Source organism: Callospermophilus lateralis, chromosome 2 (genome assembly GCF_048772815.1).
Source record: "Callospermophilus lateralis isolate mCalLat2 chromosome 2, mCalLat2.hap1, whole genome shotgun sequence".
Taxonomy (NCBI): domain Eukaryota; kingdom Metazoa; phylum Chordata; class Mammalia; order Rodentia; family Sciuridae; genus Callospermophilus; species Callospermophilus lateralis.
Window position 1 is genome coordinate 101,671,579 of NC_135306.1, and position 13,363 is coordinate 101,684,941.

General features: G+C 38.9%; 1 protein-coding gene across 1 annotated transcript; it reads right to left on the reverse strand.

The window, feature by feature from the left end:
• Positions 1–2,852: 2,852 nt before the first annotated feature.
• On the reverse strand, positions 2,853–6,260 carry Pate3 (prostate and testis expressed 3). Its single transcript, XM_076841603.1, has 3 exons — positions 6,212–6,260; positions 3,458–3,580; positions 2,853–2,977 (listed from the first exon to the last, which is right to left on the reverse strand). Exons 1-3 carry the CDS (start codon positions 6,258–6,260, stop codon positions 2,853–2,855), a joined length of 297 nt encoding a protein of 98 aa, XP_076697718.1.
• Between the last annotated feature and the right edge of the window lie 7,103 nt (positions 6,261–13,363).

The window sequence follows — 13,363 nt, forward strand, 5'->3', positions numbered from 1 at the left end:
ATGTATTTCTGTCATGATGTACTATACTACCAAATATACAAAGCAATAGGGCCAAGTGATCTTGAACTGAAACCTCTAAAACCATGAGTTGAAATAAACCTTTCCTCCTTTTAATTTGATGATTTTTGGTATTTTGTCACAGCATTGAAAAATTGTTATGTGGTCTCAAATAATCTCCCTGAAAAATAGTTGTTAATTACAAAGAAAAAATGAGTAATTTTATAGAAGAGGAATAATTTTGTTGCCAATTAACATCACTTGTGATGAAACAAAATCATATGCCCCTTGATAGGAATATTAGTTTATATGACATTTCTGCCAAAGATGTATATCCCGAATCAAGCAGAAATATCAGGCAGGCTGAATCTCAGGGACATTCACAAAATACTAGCATAAGTTATTTAAATTATTGAGATCATTTTTGAAACTCAATAAAAGATTATGAAACTATTCCAAGTTGGGGGTGGGGGAGCTAAAAGGACATGGCAACTATCAGCAATATTGTGAATATTGGGTTGAGGTATTTTGTTATGAAAATATGACTGAGAGATTGATGAATTTAGTGTCTGTGGTTTACATGATAGCAGTGTATCAATGTTAATTTTGTAATGGAGATTACTGCATTGTGGTTATTTGGGAAAATGTCACTGATTTTAGGAAACACACTGAAGAATCTGGGGCTTATGAGGCATAGTGGCATTGACTTATTCCCAAATGGTCCAGAAAAAAATTAATTCTGTTTGATCAAATTAAGATCAGGTTAAATTATATGACTTAGTCTAGAGTTTGGTTGCATTAGAAAGTAAGTATGCAGCAAAACTTAGAATTCACATAGCTAGAAAAAATGACAAGAAATGTTCAATAAAGACTTGTATAAATCATTTCAGACATGAACACTGTACTTCTAGCCTCTGCTTTCAATGTGAAAAGATGTTAGGAAAGTATGTATCCTACTGCAATAACTATAAAAATGTGTAAAGTAATAAAAAGTCAAATATTTTAAAATAACATTTTAAATAACATATTTAAAATAATATGTAAATTCAAAGCAAAAAGAAACTCAATTCCAGAAAATAACAAGCACTTATTAGTAGGACAGAGACAAGCAGTAACTTTCTTCCTTGAAAATACCTGAAACCTTTCCACTGCTGATGAAAGAATAGGGTTGCCATAGACAGATTTGGGTCACTAGGAGACACCAGCATATTTTAAAATTTGATTTTATTATTTTTTTTTGCCAGCATATTTTTTAAACAGTCTTTTGGGAAGAATGGTAAAGATCATCACTATGCTAACCACAAGAAAGGGGAGTCTATAAACTTCTGCACACTGCATCTTGGGCTGCTGTTTAGATTCAGCAATGCACTGATTATCCATTTGAGTCCAATGAGATAGAACATACACAAACATGTTATGTGAAGTGGGTTTATTATTTCCACATAGGCCACAAGGGAAAGACCTCTCATATCCATTGTGAGCTCATCCCCTAAGGCTCAAGAAATCTGTCCTAGAGAGACAGACTTCACTGAAGTGTGCCCCATTTGGCACCATAGCCGAGGGACCCTAAAAGGCAGCTCACCCTGGATTATGCACACAGGGATCATGGGACACTGAGAAAAACTTTGAAGGACATCCTGCTTTTACAGGGAACATTTGTGTAGCAGTGGGAGGTAGGAAGGTGATAGTGGAGGTGGATAGCAAAGGAGGAAAAGAATAAAGTTTAGAAAAAGAGGGAAAGAATAATTAGAGTTGAGATATGGCATGGACATACATCTTGTTATGTCTCACAGAAGCAAGAAAATTTAGAGGTGACATTATTGGGTCATGAGAACCTTAATGAGTGCATTAACAGAATTGAATGGATTAAGTAGGTGGTAACCATAGGTAGATAGGATTGGCTGGAGGATGGGGGTCACTGGCAGTGTGCCTTTGGAGTATATATTTTGTCCACTGGGAGGAGAGCACTCCTCCTAACCCTGTTTCTGGGTTATCAAGTCCTGAGCTTCTTTCCTCCTCCACACTCTTCCACGATGATGGGGTCAAGGGTCTATAGATGGAGTTGGTCATCTATAGACTGAGACCTCTGAAACTATAAGTCCAAAATAAACTTTTCCTTCTCTACATTGCTCTTTTCAGTTCTTTTGGTCTTAATGGTGAAAAGCTGACTAAATAACCTTTTTTTTTTCAGTGCTGGGGATTGAACTCAGGGTTGCACTTGTTCATAGGCAAGCACTTTACCACTGAGCCAGCTCTCTAGCCCATGAACTGGTATCCTTGGAATGCCAAATGACTGTGCTTGAGCTGGGAAAGCACTGGGAAGTCCATTGTTTCCTATCTTCTGCTAACATGTGTAAGAATGTTTACTCTGTTAATGTCAGGAAAATAAGAATGACTTATTTTCTGAAGATGGCATCATGAACTGGTGGAAATAACTTTGTGTCCATGGAGCAAAACCTTCAGTGTCCGCCATACTATTCGTTCTTATGTTTGCTTAATCATGGTAATGAATAATGTGATATTTAATTACAGATACATGTGTATTTTAATTGGAGCATCTCACCTATCTAAGCTAACAGAGATTCCAGAATGGTCCTGTTTTAAATCTTACTATACAGGGCAGACTTCTTGGAGAAAGGAAATGCCATTCTCTGTCATGGGGGAATCCATTGTTCACAATCATCATTGACTGACCACGGGAGCCACGCTGAAGGCACCATGAAGGATGATGTGGGGTTAAGGAGGGAGCATGGGTACCATCAGGACAAACAGGCCAGGAAAGCCAGGGAAGACATGAGTGTGAAGGGTGAGATACATCTGTGATATTTCAAATGTGATCTCAGGGGAGCAAAATCCTAGAATCTATAGTTACAAGAATTGTAGTCGCAGCATTCATGAACATAAGTCCGATTGTTGAAGTCATAGGTCAAGTTTCTGCAGAACTTCTGACACACCGAATATAACACCTGGAGAGTGTTATCTGCAATAGGAAAGAGTCACAGAAAAAGTCAGCGATCTAAGATCTAAAGGCTGGTCAAACTTGGCACCACTCAGGCAGCAGGGGATACATAGGGATGGTCTCCCAGCTTATATTTCCAAAGAACACCAAGTAGAAATTGATGGCCAGTAGTGGTTGGGTTGTTTGCCAGTGTTCCTGGAAACTCTACACACCAGCTTGATTCCTTTTCTTGCTTTGCAAATAGTGCTCTTGTGTCTTCTTGTGTAAAAATCTGGTGACCCATTTTTATTGGGAATATAGAATCTCCACCTATTCTGTCCCATTTCCCCAAGTCCTCTTCTGACTGCATACACATGGACCTGTGCTCCTCATGCTCAGGAGCACTCTGTGGTTTGGTTCTTCCCCTGGGTTTGCCACAAGTCTAAAATATAAAATTGCTGAATACTCTCCTACTATTTATAAGGTTCTCACAGCATCTCCCTGATCCTCTTACTTACTTACTCTGGTAGATCTTTAGGCTCATGCATGACTCATTTTTCTTAGTATGACAAACACCAAATCCTCTTCTACAACGATCTGAACGTGTGCGAAGGTGGCAGATTATGCATCTTGTAGATGTTGCTTCTGGAGAGCACAGAGCTTGTTGTGAGATCAGGCAGAAGAAGAGAGTTTGCATGGAGCTGGAAATATTACACCTGCAGGGAGTGGGGTGGTTAGGGGGTGGGTGGTTGGATGAAGAGCCAGTGGTGGAGTATTTAGGCAGTACACCGTTTTACCTTTTACCAACTCCTCAATCCATAGGAATAAAAAGAAAACACCGTTGTGCAAATAAAAGGACTCAGCTCTTTTTATCTGGATAACTTTAAGCAAAAGGTTAGCCTTCATATGATTGATTTCTCCAGATTAATTTGATAAAAGTATGCAATGTACATGTATAAATATATCACAGTTAATTCCATCTTTATATCTATAATGCACTGATTATATAAAAATCAATATAAGGAAGACAAGTAGAGTAGAGGAAGAGAAACAGGAGGAGGAAGGAGGGGAGGGAAAGAGGTGGCACTAGGGACTCAATTGGAGCATTATCCCATGTATGTTTGATTGTGTCAGAACAAACTTCATGAAAATGGCAGATTAGAGAAGTTCACTTTCCTTGTTGCTCTGTGGCTGAATTCAGACACAAATTCTCAGCAAGTTGAGAAAGGGGAACTTTTCTGGAAATTAACTCCAGATATTCAAAAATAGATCAGGGACTCAGGTGGTCAGCTTCTAGAAAAAATGGCCAGTGCTACTGGTAGTGGCACTTGCAGGTGCTATCTTCTCTGTACTAAAAATAGTGGAGGGATACATCAATTAAAGGAACCCCTATTTTTAGGAGGTCTGAGGTGTGTCTGAATATGGAGAAATCAGAGATCAAACACACTGCCCTATTCACCCGAAAGGTGTCCTGCACAACTTTGTGTGAGAAAAGAAGCTGAACTGCTCCAGACTACCAGGGAAATCAGAGGAGGGAAGCATTTTTACAGTTCACAGTGGGATCTGAATCCTGACAACTGTGCCTAACCAGAAAAACAGGTTTGGCAAACCCACACCACATGGTATAATGTGTGTCTAGTGACCAGAAGAAAATAAAATGTGGAGACGGGTTTATACAGGGGAGAACTGGTTGGGGAAACACACCAGAACCATCCTCCTCCACCCGCTCCAGAACAGCAGTTTGATAGCTCAGCTAGGAGAGTTGCTAGAGGGTCCTGCCAGGCTGGGAGAGATGCACCCTGGTGAGAATTCAAAAGGCTAGGGGAGCCTAAATCCAAAAGTCCACAAGTATCTGAGGGGAACAAGAAGAAATAGGAAGAAACTGGGACCTCCACTACACCAGTGAAACTCAGGATTTTTTCTTGGAGGAGCCTCCTAGCATGGTCCCGCAACTGCCCTGCAGGGAGGTGCACTGATTTAAAATCTTCAGATCAATCCACCATTAAAGGGAGAACCTGTAGCCTAAATGAACCTAAACTCTGTCCCCAGGAGTCCTGCCTAGGGATCTCCCATCACACTTCAGCATTCTCACCTAATACATCTGAGAAGGGAAGCTGAGAATTTTTGAATTCCAACTGAAACAATCCTTTAACTTTAACCCAATCAATGAATTGGCAAAAGACCTGAACAGACACTTATACAGAAGAAGAAATATAAATGGTCAACAAATATAAGAAAAAAATCAACATCTCTAGCAATTAGAGAAATGCAAATTAAAACTACACTGAGATTCCATCTCACTCCAGTCAGAATGGCAATTATCAAGAATACAAGTGACAATATTGGTGAGGATATGGGGGAAAAGGCTCACTCATACATTGCTGGTGGGACAGCAAATTTGTGTAACCACTCTAGGAAAGCAGTATGAGATTCCTTAGAAAACTTGGATGGAACCACCATTTGACCCAGTTATCCCACTCCTCGATTTATACCCAAAGGACTTAAAATCAGCATACTACAGTGATACAGTCATATCAATATGTATAGTAGCTCAAGTCACAATAGTTAAACTATGAAACCAACCTGGGTGTGCCCTTCAATAGATGAATGGGTAAAGAAAATGTGGTCTATATACACAATGGAATACTATTCAGCCATAAAGAAGAATGAAATTATGGCACTTGCCAGTAAATGGATGGAACCAGACACAATCATGCTAAGTGAAATAAGCCAATCCCAAAGAACCAAAGATCAAATGTTCTGATATGTGGATGCTAACCCATAACAAGGGAGGGTGGGTAGGGGAAGAATAGAAGTTCATTGAATTAGAGAAATGGGAATGAAGAGAAAAGAGGGGGAATGAGTATAGAAAAGTAAGTAGAATGAATCAGACATAACATTCCAATGCTCATATATGAATACACAACCAGTGTAACTTCATATCATGTACAACCACAGCAAATGGGCATATATTTATGAGTGGAAAGAATGTCCTAAGGGAAATATGTCTGAATCGTGAGGACTGGTAGGGACAAAGGAAATAAGTAGGATGGAGGTGCAGTGATGTAGAGGCTTGTGCACCTGCAGGGGAGTGGTAGAATTTTGAGAAGAACAGAAAGTTGGCAAGGAAAGCAGAGAGGCATTCGGAAGGCTGGTTTCTACTTTATGAATATGGTCAAAGCTCATCCCCACATGGACACAATTACATATGTAGAATTTCCCTGGAGCTCCCTGGATCCTGTCGCTGGATCTCCACTCCTCAGGTCTGGGACTCACCCACAATGAGGCAGGTGAGGCAGAAGAGTGACAAGAAGCGTTTGTTCATTCTGATCCAGAGGTTTCTTGTGCAGGGGAAAAGAAATAAGAAACTGGGGCTTGTAAGCCCAGATCTTTAGGCTCTGGGGAAGAGACTTTCTCCTTTATCATAGGCTAGTGATTATTCATGCTTAATGGGAGCCAATAACACAAGGTTTCTTCCTGGAGCTCAAGTGCATTGATTGGCCTCCCCACAGCAGAAAATAACAGTAATGAAAAATAAGTTTCATTTTAGTAATCACAATTGTACCATAGTTCCCACAGGCAAATGGATCTAGGAACCTCTGGGGATACCAAAATCCATGGATGCTCAATATATAAAATGGTGTATTTATATATGACTTATGGGTATACTCTGGTAAATTTTAAATTATCTCTAGATTATTTGTAGTTCCTAATATAATGTAAATGATAACTAAATGGTATATTGAACTGATGAGGGAATAATGACAAGGAAAATGTCAGTACATGTTCAGTACAGATGTGACTAATTTTTTTCCAAGTATTTTTGATCTGTGGTTGATGCTGAAGTTGTGGCTTTGAGGGCCACTCTGTTGTTGTTATTATTAATTATTATTATCCTTATTTCACAGAGGAAGAAACTGAGACTTGGTGAGGCTTGGTGAAACAGAATTTTACTCATGGCAACACACCTAGTGACAGAGAGTGTGAGTACTCATAGTAAGATTTTCTAATTTTGGAGTCCACACTTTTTGCCACTGTGATTCAATGCCTTTTTTGAGATTTATATTCAACAAATATTTGTGGAGAACTTTTAGATGATAGACACAGTTCAATGTGCTAAGGGAAGAGCAATGAATAGGTAGACAACCTTGTCTAGCATCTCACTAGATGATGGGAGAAACAGGAGCATGAAAGAGACAAAAAGATGCAGAGCTAGTGACAAGCTGAGCCTCCCATCTAGAACTTCTAATTCTTAACCCAGAACTCATTCACTCTATCAGAAATCTGTCCTGCAAAGCCAGAGAATGTTTGTTTTGTGGGGTTGTGAGATCCTCCCTAGAATCACCCACAACTTTATCTTTAGTATATTCATATTTTGAGTCTGGCCAGTTGTGTTCATGATTCAGGTGTCTAGCTCTATGAATGCTAACTTAGTTAAGGTTCACCCTGGGTAAAGCACTGGAAACTGAAAAATACTGGCATTCTAAGTATCCTAAACCTATTGCTCAGCTCATGGGAACTTGGCTGGAAATACCAGAAATATTTTTTTACTGAACTGATTTAATGACATATTCTTTAGGTATAAGAAAAATAATATTCATTAAAAGATGGTGAGTCTGATGTTTTGACACAGCAGATGAAGATTGGATAGAATAAGGACTTGAGTGGAATGTCATAAGGTTTGCGATGTTTCCTTTCTGTGGCTCTTCAGTGTGGAGCCCATCTTTGCTTAAGAAGAGAATCAGAGCCTTCAAGACCTAGACATGAAAGAATTGGTTCCAATTGATTCTGTATGGAGAGTAAGGTTGTAAAATCTTTGAATCTCATTTCATATTCTTCCAGATTCCAGGAAAGGATAATAGAATCTATGGCATTTTTCAGAACATTCCTGTTTTTTTGTTTTATGCATATATATTTTCAAGTTGTTGATGGACCTTTATTTTATTCATTTATTTATATGTGGTACTGAAAATTGAACCCAGTGCCTCAGACATGCTAGGCAAGTGCTTCACCACTGATCCACAACCCCAGCACACATTCCCTGGTTTTATCAAGAAGGCAAACCCCTGAGCCTTTGGATCTTTAGTTCCCTCAGCCATTTTTTTGTTCCTTGAATTCTCTGCTTTATCCTCCATTTAAAGATACAGACACCAGAATCAGAACAAGGGAAGCAGCCATGGTAATCAAAATGCAGTGGGTTTACACAATGTCTACTCTTCTTCCTTCCTGGTTGTCCTTGGTAGATGCCCCTTGAATTTTGAATCTCCAGTATATCAGACTATTTACAGTTAAAATTGTGGAATTTTGTCACTCTACCCAGATATCGAGATACTGTGAGGTAAATGCCATTCTTCTGTAATACCTTCTTAGATCAAATTTTCTCTTGAAAAATAAGGTGTTCCCCACCCCCAGGGAGGTCTGGAGTCCTGTGGTTGGTCACTATATAACTCATCATTGTCTTTAGCAAGCCATTTATCTGTGTTGTTAGATTTTGACCATTTTCACAACACTTTGCAACTATATCATTCTATGGTTCATGACATCAATTATGAGAATGGATACCAAGCTCTGTTATTCTGAAGTGCTTTTTTGACAGAGTACCACTATCCACGATGCCACTGAGTTCCGGGGTACAACATCCAAATTAATGTATCCCCATGCCACAAATGCCCTCCTTTCAACATAGAAGCTGTTTGCTCTGCTCTGAGGAAGATAAAAAGAAACACTGTGTCCTTGTGCTCGTGGTCTTTCTTGTCTCTGGGGTGGGTGACTGAGATATTGGTGACATCATGGATGAGCAGTCGTTGTTGGTACTTTGCTATGTAAATGCTCTCCTATGTTTTGAAGGAATGGCACAGAGTCAGGGATGGGGCTGTTTTCTTCCTGGGTTCCCAGAGGGCATCACTGGATTTATGGAGTGTAAATGGAGACTAGAGTGAGAGACAATGGCCTTTAAAAAAACTCTGACACATGGAGGCTGGGTGCCTGCTGTAGGGTCCAGGGAAAATTGGTAGAGTATATACTCAGCACTCCCTCCCAACTCCAATTGCTTATGGGAGGAGAGGTAAAGGAAAAAGAGTGACACCAACATTTGTTGACTGCTTACTATGTGCCACACAAGCAGCTAACTGATTTCACATAGACTGTCTCATGGATCCCTCACAACAACATGGTGGTGGAATAACTGGGAAGGAGAAAAGATGGGATCCAAGCCTAGGTTAGGGTAACTCAAATTCAGATTTCTCCACATTGCTGTCAATGTGATACTTCAAATGAAAAATTCAATGGATAATCAAAAACTGCAAAAAGCCCTTTTTGGGACTTTTTTTTTCATGCTGATTTGTTAGTATCTTCCCTTCATTCTTGAGCAATTTTTACTAATAAGGGATTTGGTGTCTTGGTTTTGAGATGCTATGATTTAGATGTGGTTTGTCTCCTATGTGATAATGTTTGGAGGTGGTGAGACCTTTGAAATGTGGGATTTAGTGGGAGGTCATAAATCACTAGAGGCATGTCCTCAGGAGAAACTAAAGTATTTCTCAAGAGATCCTTAGTTAGTTTTCCAGAGAACAAGTTTTTATAAAATGGCCTCTCCCTGTTTTGGCTTCCTATCTTGCCATGTGATGTTTCTCACATGCTTTTCTACTATGCTACCGTTTGCCACGAAGTGATGTAGTCAAAGAGGTTCTCACCAGAGCCAGCACCATGCTGTTTGAACTCTAAACCTCTGAACTAAAGAAATCTCTTTCTGAAGTGTTCAACCTCAAAAATTTCATTAGAGTAACTGAAAATAAACTAATACACAGGTTCGTAAATCTTAACAAAAACATTTCTATGTTTTATTAATTTCTAACTGATAAAAACAATGCCTTAGAGTATCAAATGTTGGCAACAAACCACAAGAATATTAGCAGTCCCTGAGACTTGGTTACCAATAGAAATGAGTAAAAGATTAGGAATTAAATAGTTTCATTTTTACTTTTGAACTTGCAGGGACACAAATGCCACTCTGGCTTTATTTGTGTGGAAACTTTCTGATGAACCAATGTGTAAAGATAGACAAAATGAAAGAGCATCTCACTGTGTCTGTATTTCAGAATGTGGATTTTTTTTTTCTGATAAGAATGTTCAATTTCAGAAAGTTGGCACATTCCTAACTGTAGGTTATTTTTATAAAACCTCTTCCCAGCAGGCTAAATGAAAAGAAGCTCCGTATCATTGGGCAAACTTTATTAAGCCATGTTAGAATTGGTTTGGGGATGCAAACAGAAGAAATCTGTAATGTGTTTCCTTGTCAAATGGCATAGTTCATAATTCTTTTAAAAATTTGAAGCAGTCATTAAGGAACTGGCACTTTTGCCATTCTCCTTTATGTTTTACAATTTGGTAAAACTGAAGGTATTTTTAGACAAAGCCAGTTCTCCTTTATCCTTTTGATTTTGCTTGCTTTAAGCATACTGAAAACATCAAAGAATTCTTGTATTAGTTTTTTAAAATTTGTTTTAATTAGTTATACATGACATATTTTTATCACATACAATGTTGGCTGGGAACAAAAGCTTCTTTCTTTCTTCTTTTCACAGCTGGAGCCTCTACAATGCTGGGTAGCCAGCTAGTTTTGCCACTTTGGTAATAAAAAGAAATCTCCTCACACTGTGACCATTCATTCCTTTGATGAAAGGCACACATTGACTCTTCAGAGAACTCTAAAATAAATTTTGACATCAGGCCAAAAACAAGCAAAACTCTCAGTTCTATCAGAAGTAGTTTTCTAAATCATTAAACTTAAAAATTTTAATGGAGAACAAGAAGTCTTGTCTATCACATAGAAAGTTTCCTGGCTTTCAGGAACCTGAATGAACCTATTTTATTTTTTTCCCCACATTTTTTATTGGTGCATTATAGTTGCACATAATGGGGGACTTGTTGTTTTGTATTTATACATGCACACAATAAGAATACATATATTTTTCAAGTTCATGTGGGACATTCTCCAAGAGAGGTCACATAGTGAGTGAATTAAAAAACAAATCCAAATACATTTTAGAAGACTGAAGTTGTAAGGGTCCGGCGAAGCGTCGGAGGGAGAGACCACCAAGAGACTGACTTTGTGCAATAAGCAGGAGGGGGTTTATTGAGATTCCAGCATGCTGGGGTTCCGTGCCCACTCGAGAAAGGAGCGCAGCCCAGAGCCCAGAGCAGAGGTCAAGTGGTGCTTAAGTACACTTTTTGAGAAGGGCGGGGGCTTTGCATACATCAGAACAAATCATCATGAGGCACGGGAAAATTGAACAACAACTCTGAGACATGATTAGTACATTCATTGGCGGGAACAGAATGGGCAGGGGTGATTGGTCACTCCTAAGCGGGGTACACATTCAAACTGATTGGTTTAGGTCCTGCGATGCCTATGTGCCAGGCTACACAGAACCCTAGGTTATTAGACAACCAGGGAGTCAGTGGGTATATTTACTGAGCAGTTCGGGTATTGTCTTAACAGCTACAGGAATTACAGGTTTTGGGGGTAGCAGAGGAATTTAACAATACCTGGTCTTTTACTTTTTAACTCAAGCCCTGAAGCTTAGAAACTTTACAATGCCTGGTCTTTTACACTTTAACTCAGGTTTTGCAGTTTAGAAGCAGCTTAGAAATTTTACCCTTACAAAGTCACATAACATTTGTTTTCTTACTACAACAAAATTAAGGATCCACAGAAAATTTGCACAAACCTCAAATATTTGGAAATGAAACAACATACTTCTAAACAATCCATGAGTCAAAAAAAGAAATCACAAGGGGAATTAAAATATATTTGGAACTGAATGGGAATGAAAACACAGTATATCAAAATCCATAGGTTGCATTAAATAAGGATACAAAAGTATGTATTTTCTGCTTTGAAAAACTATATCAGAAAAGAAAAAAGGTCTACAATCAATAATTTTTTTCCTTAAAAATCTATAAACAAGCTGGACTTGGTGGCACATGCCTGTAATCCCATCTATTTGGGAGGCTGAGGCAGGGTTGTAAGTTTGAAGCCAGACTGAGAAATGGAGGGTGCCTCAAACCAACAACAAAAAAGCAATGTGCTTCCTGGAAGTGTAACTCAGTGGTAGAGGGCCCCTGGGCTTAATCCCTAGTCATGGGGGAGGAGAGAAACTGTACCTGGAAGAAGGTGGGAAATAATCAATTTTAGAGCAGAAATCCATGGACTCAAGCTTCCTTATCCCATAGAGAAAAATCAATGAAACCAAAAGTTGTTTCTTTGAAAATATCAACAAAACTGACAGGTAGTTAGCAAATCTGACAAAATAAGAGAAGACATGAACTATCAAAACCCAGGAATGAAAGAATGGCATCACTACGAACACTAAAGAAACAAAAAGGGATTTATGAGAAGGTTATGAACAATTATACCCTCAACTTAGACAACCTTGATGAAATGTGCACATTCCTAGGAAGATGCAAATCTCCAAACTGACTGCAGAAGAAATAGAAAAAGTGGATAGATCTGTAGGAAGTAAGGAAAGTGGCTACCATTCATAGCAGCATTATTTGCAATAGCCATAGACAGAAACCACCACTGAAAGAACCTATTTTAATAAGTCAAACCCCCAACACACCTTTTTTCTTTTCTTTTCTTTTCTCTTCCTTCCTTCCTTCCTTTCTTCCTTCCTTCCTTCCTCCCTCCCTCCCTCCCTCCCTCTCTTTCTTTCTTTCTTTCTTTTTCAAGAGTCTACTCTTGAAACAATTTGAAAGAGATGACTTCATTGATGATAGGGTTTACCTGAAAGCTGTTTTCCAACAATCTGAATGGTTAAAATAATGAGCAATGTTTAATGGATAAAGGCTTCAATTCCAAGATCTTAAACAAGTGCTGCTGAAAAAAATTCTTCTTGGCTATCCTGCTGATGTGTGAAAAGAGGGCAAAATCCAATGTCCTTGCAAACTTTTAAGTGCCTTGGAATATGCTTCCTGGATGGGATTGAAATAAAAAAATGTCTTTGCCAATTTACTTGCAAGGAGAAATCTAGGATCACTAGAAATACTTCAGCTGTCTTTTTTATTTTTTATTATTATTAGAGCTTTATGGTTACACATAGTAGTTGCGTTCATCTCATGGAAATCAATTTCAGTTCATGATTGTCCCTTTTCCCCTCCCCGCTCCCATTGTTAGGGGAAAGACATATGAGGATGGTGGGAACATGAGATTAAGAGAATAATTCTGTAAAATGGGTGTTCACCCTGCTGACTCCACATGCTTTCTTTGCTAAAAAGCAATTTGACTGCAACCCTGCCAGGCCTAAGTAGTCAGGATATGCAAACTGAGGCAGGGGCAAAGGTCAGGCAGGCAATGTAGGTAATGAAGGATCGGGGAGTCAAAGGAGGATGAAGACTGTTTATCAAAAAACAGTGGATTGCTAATAA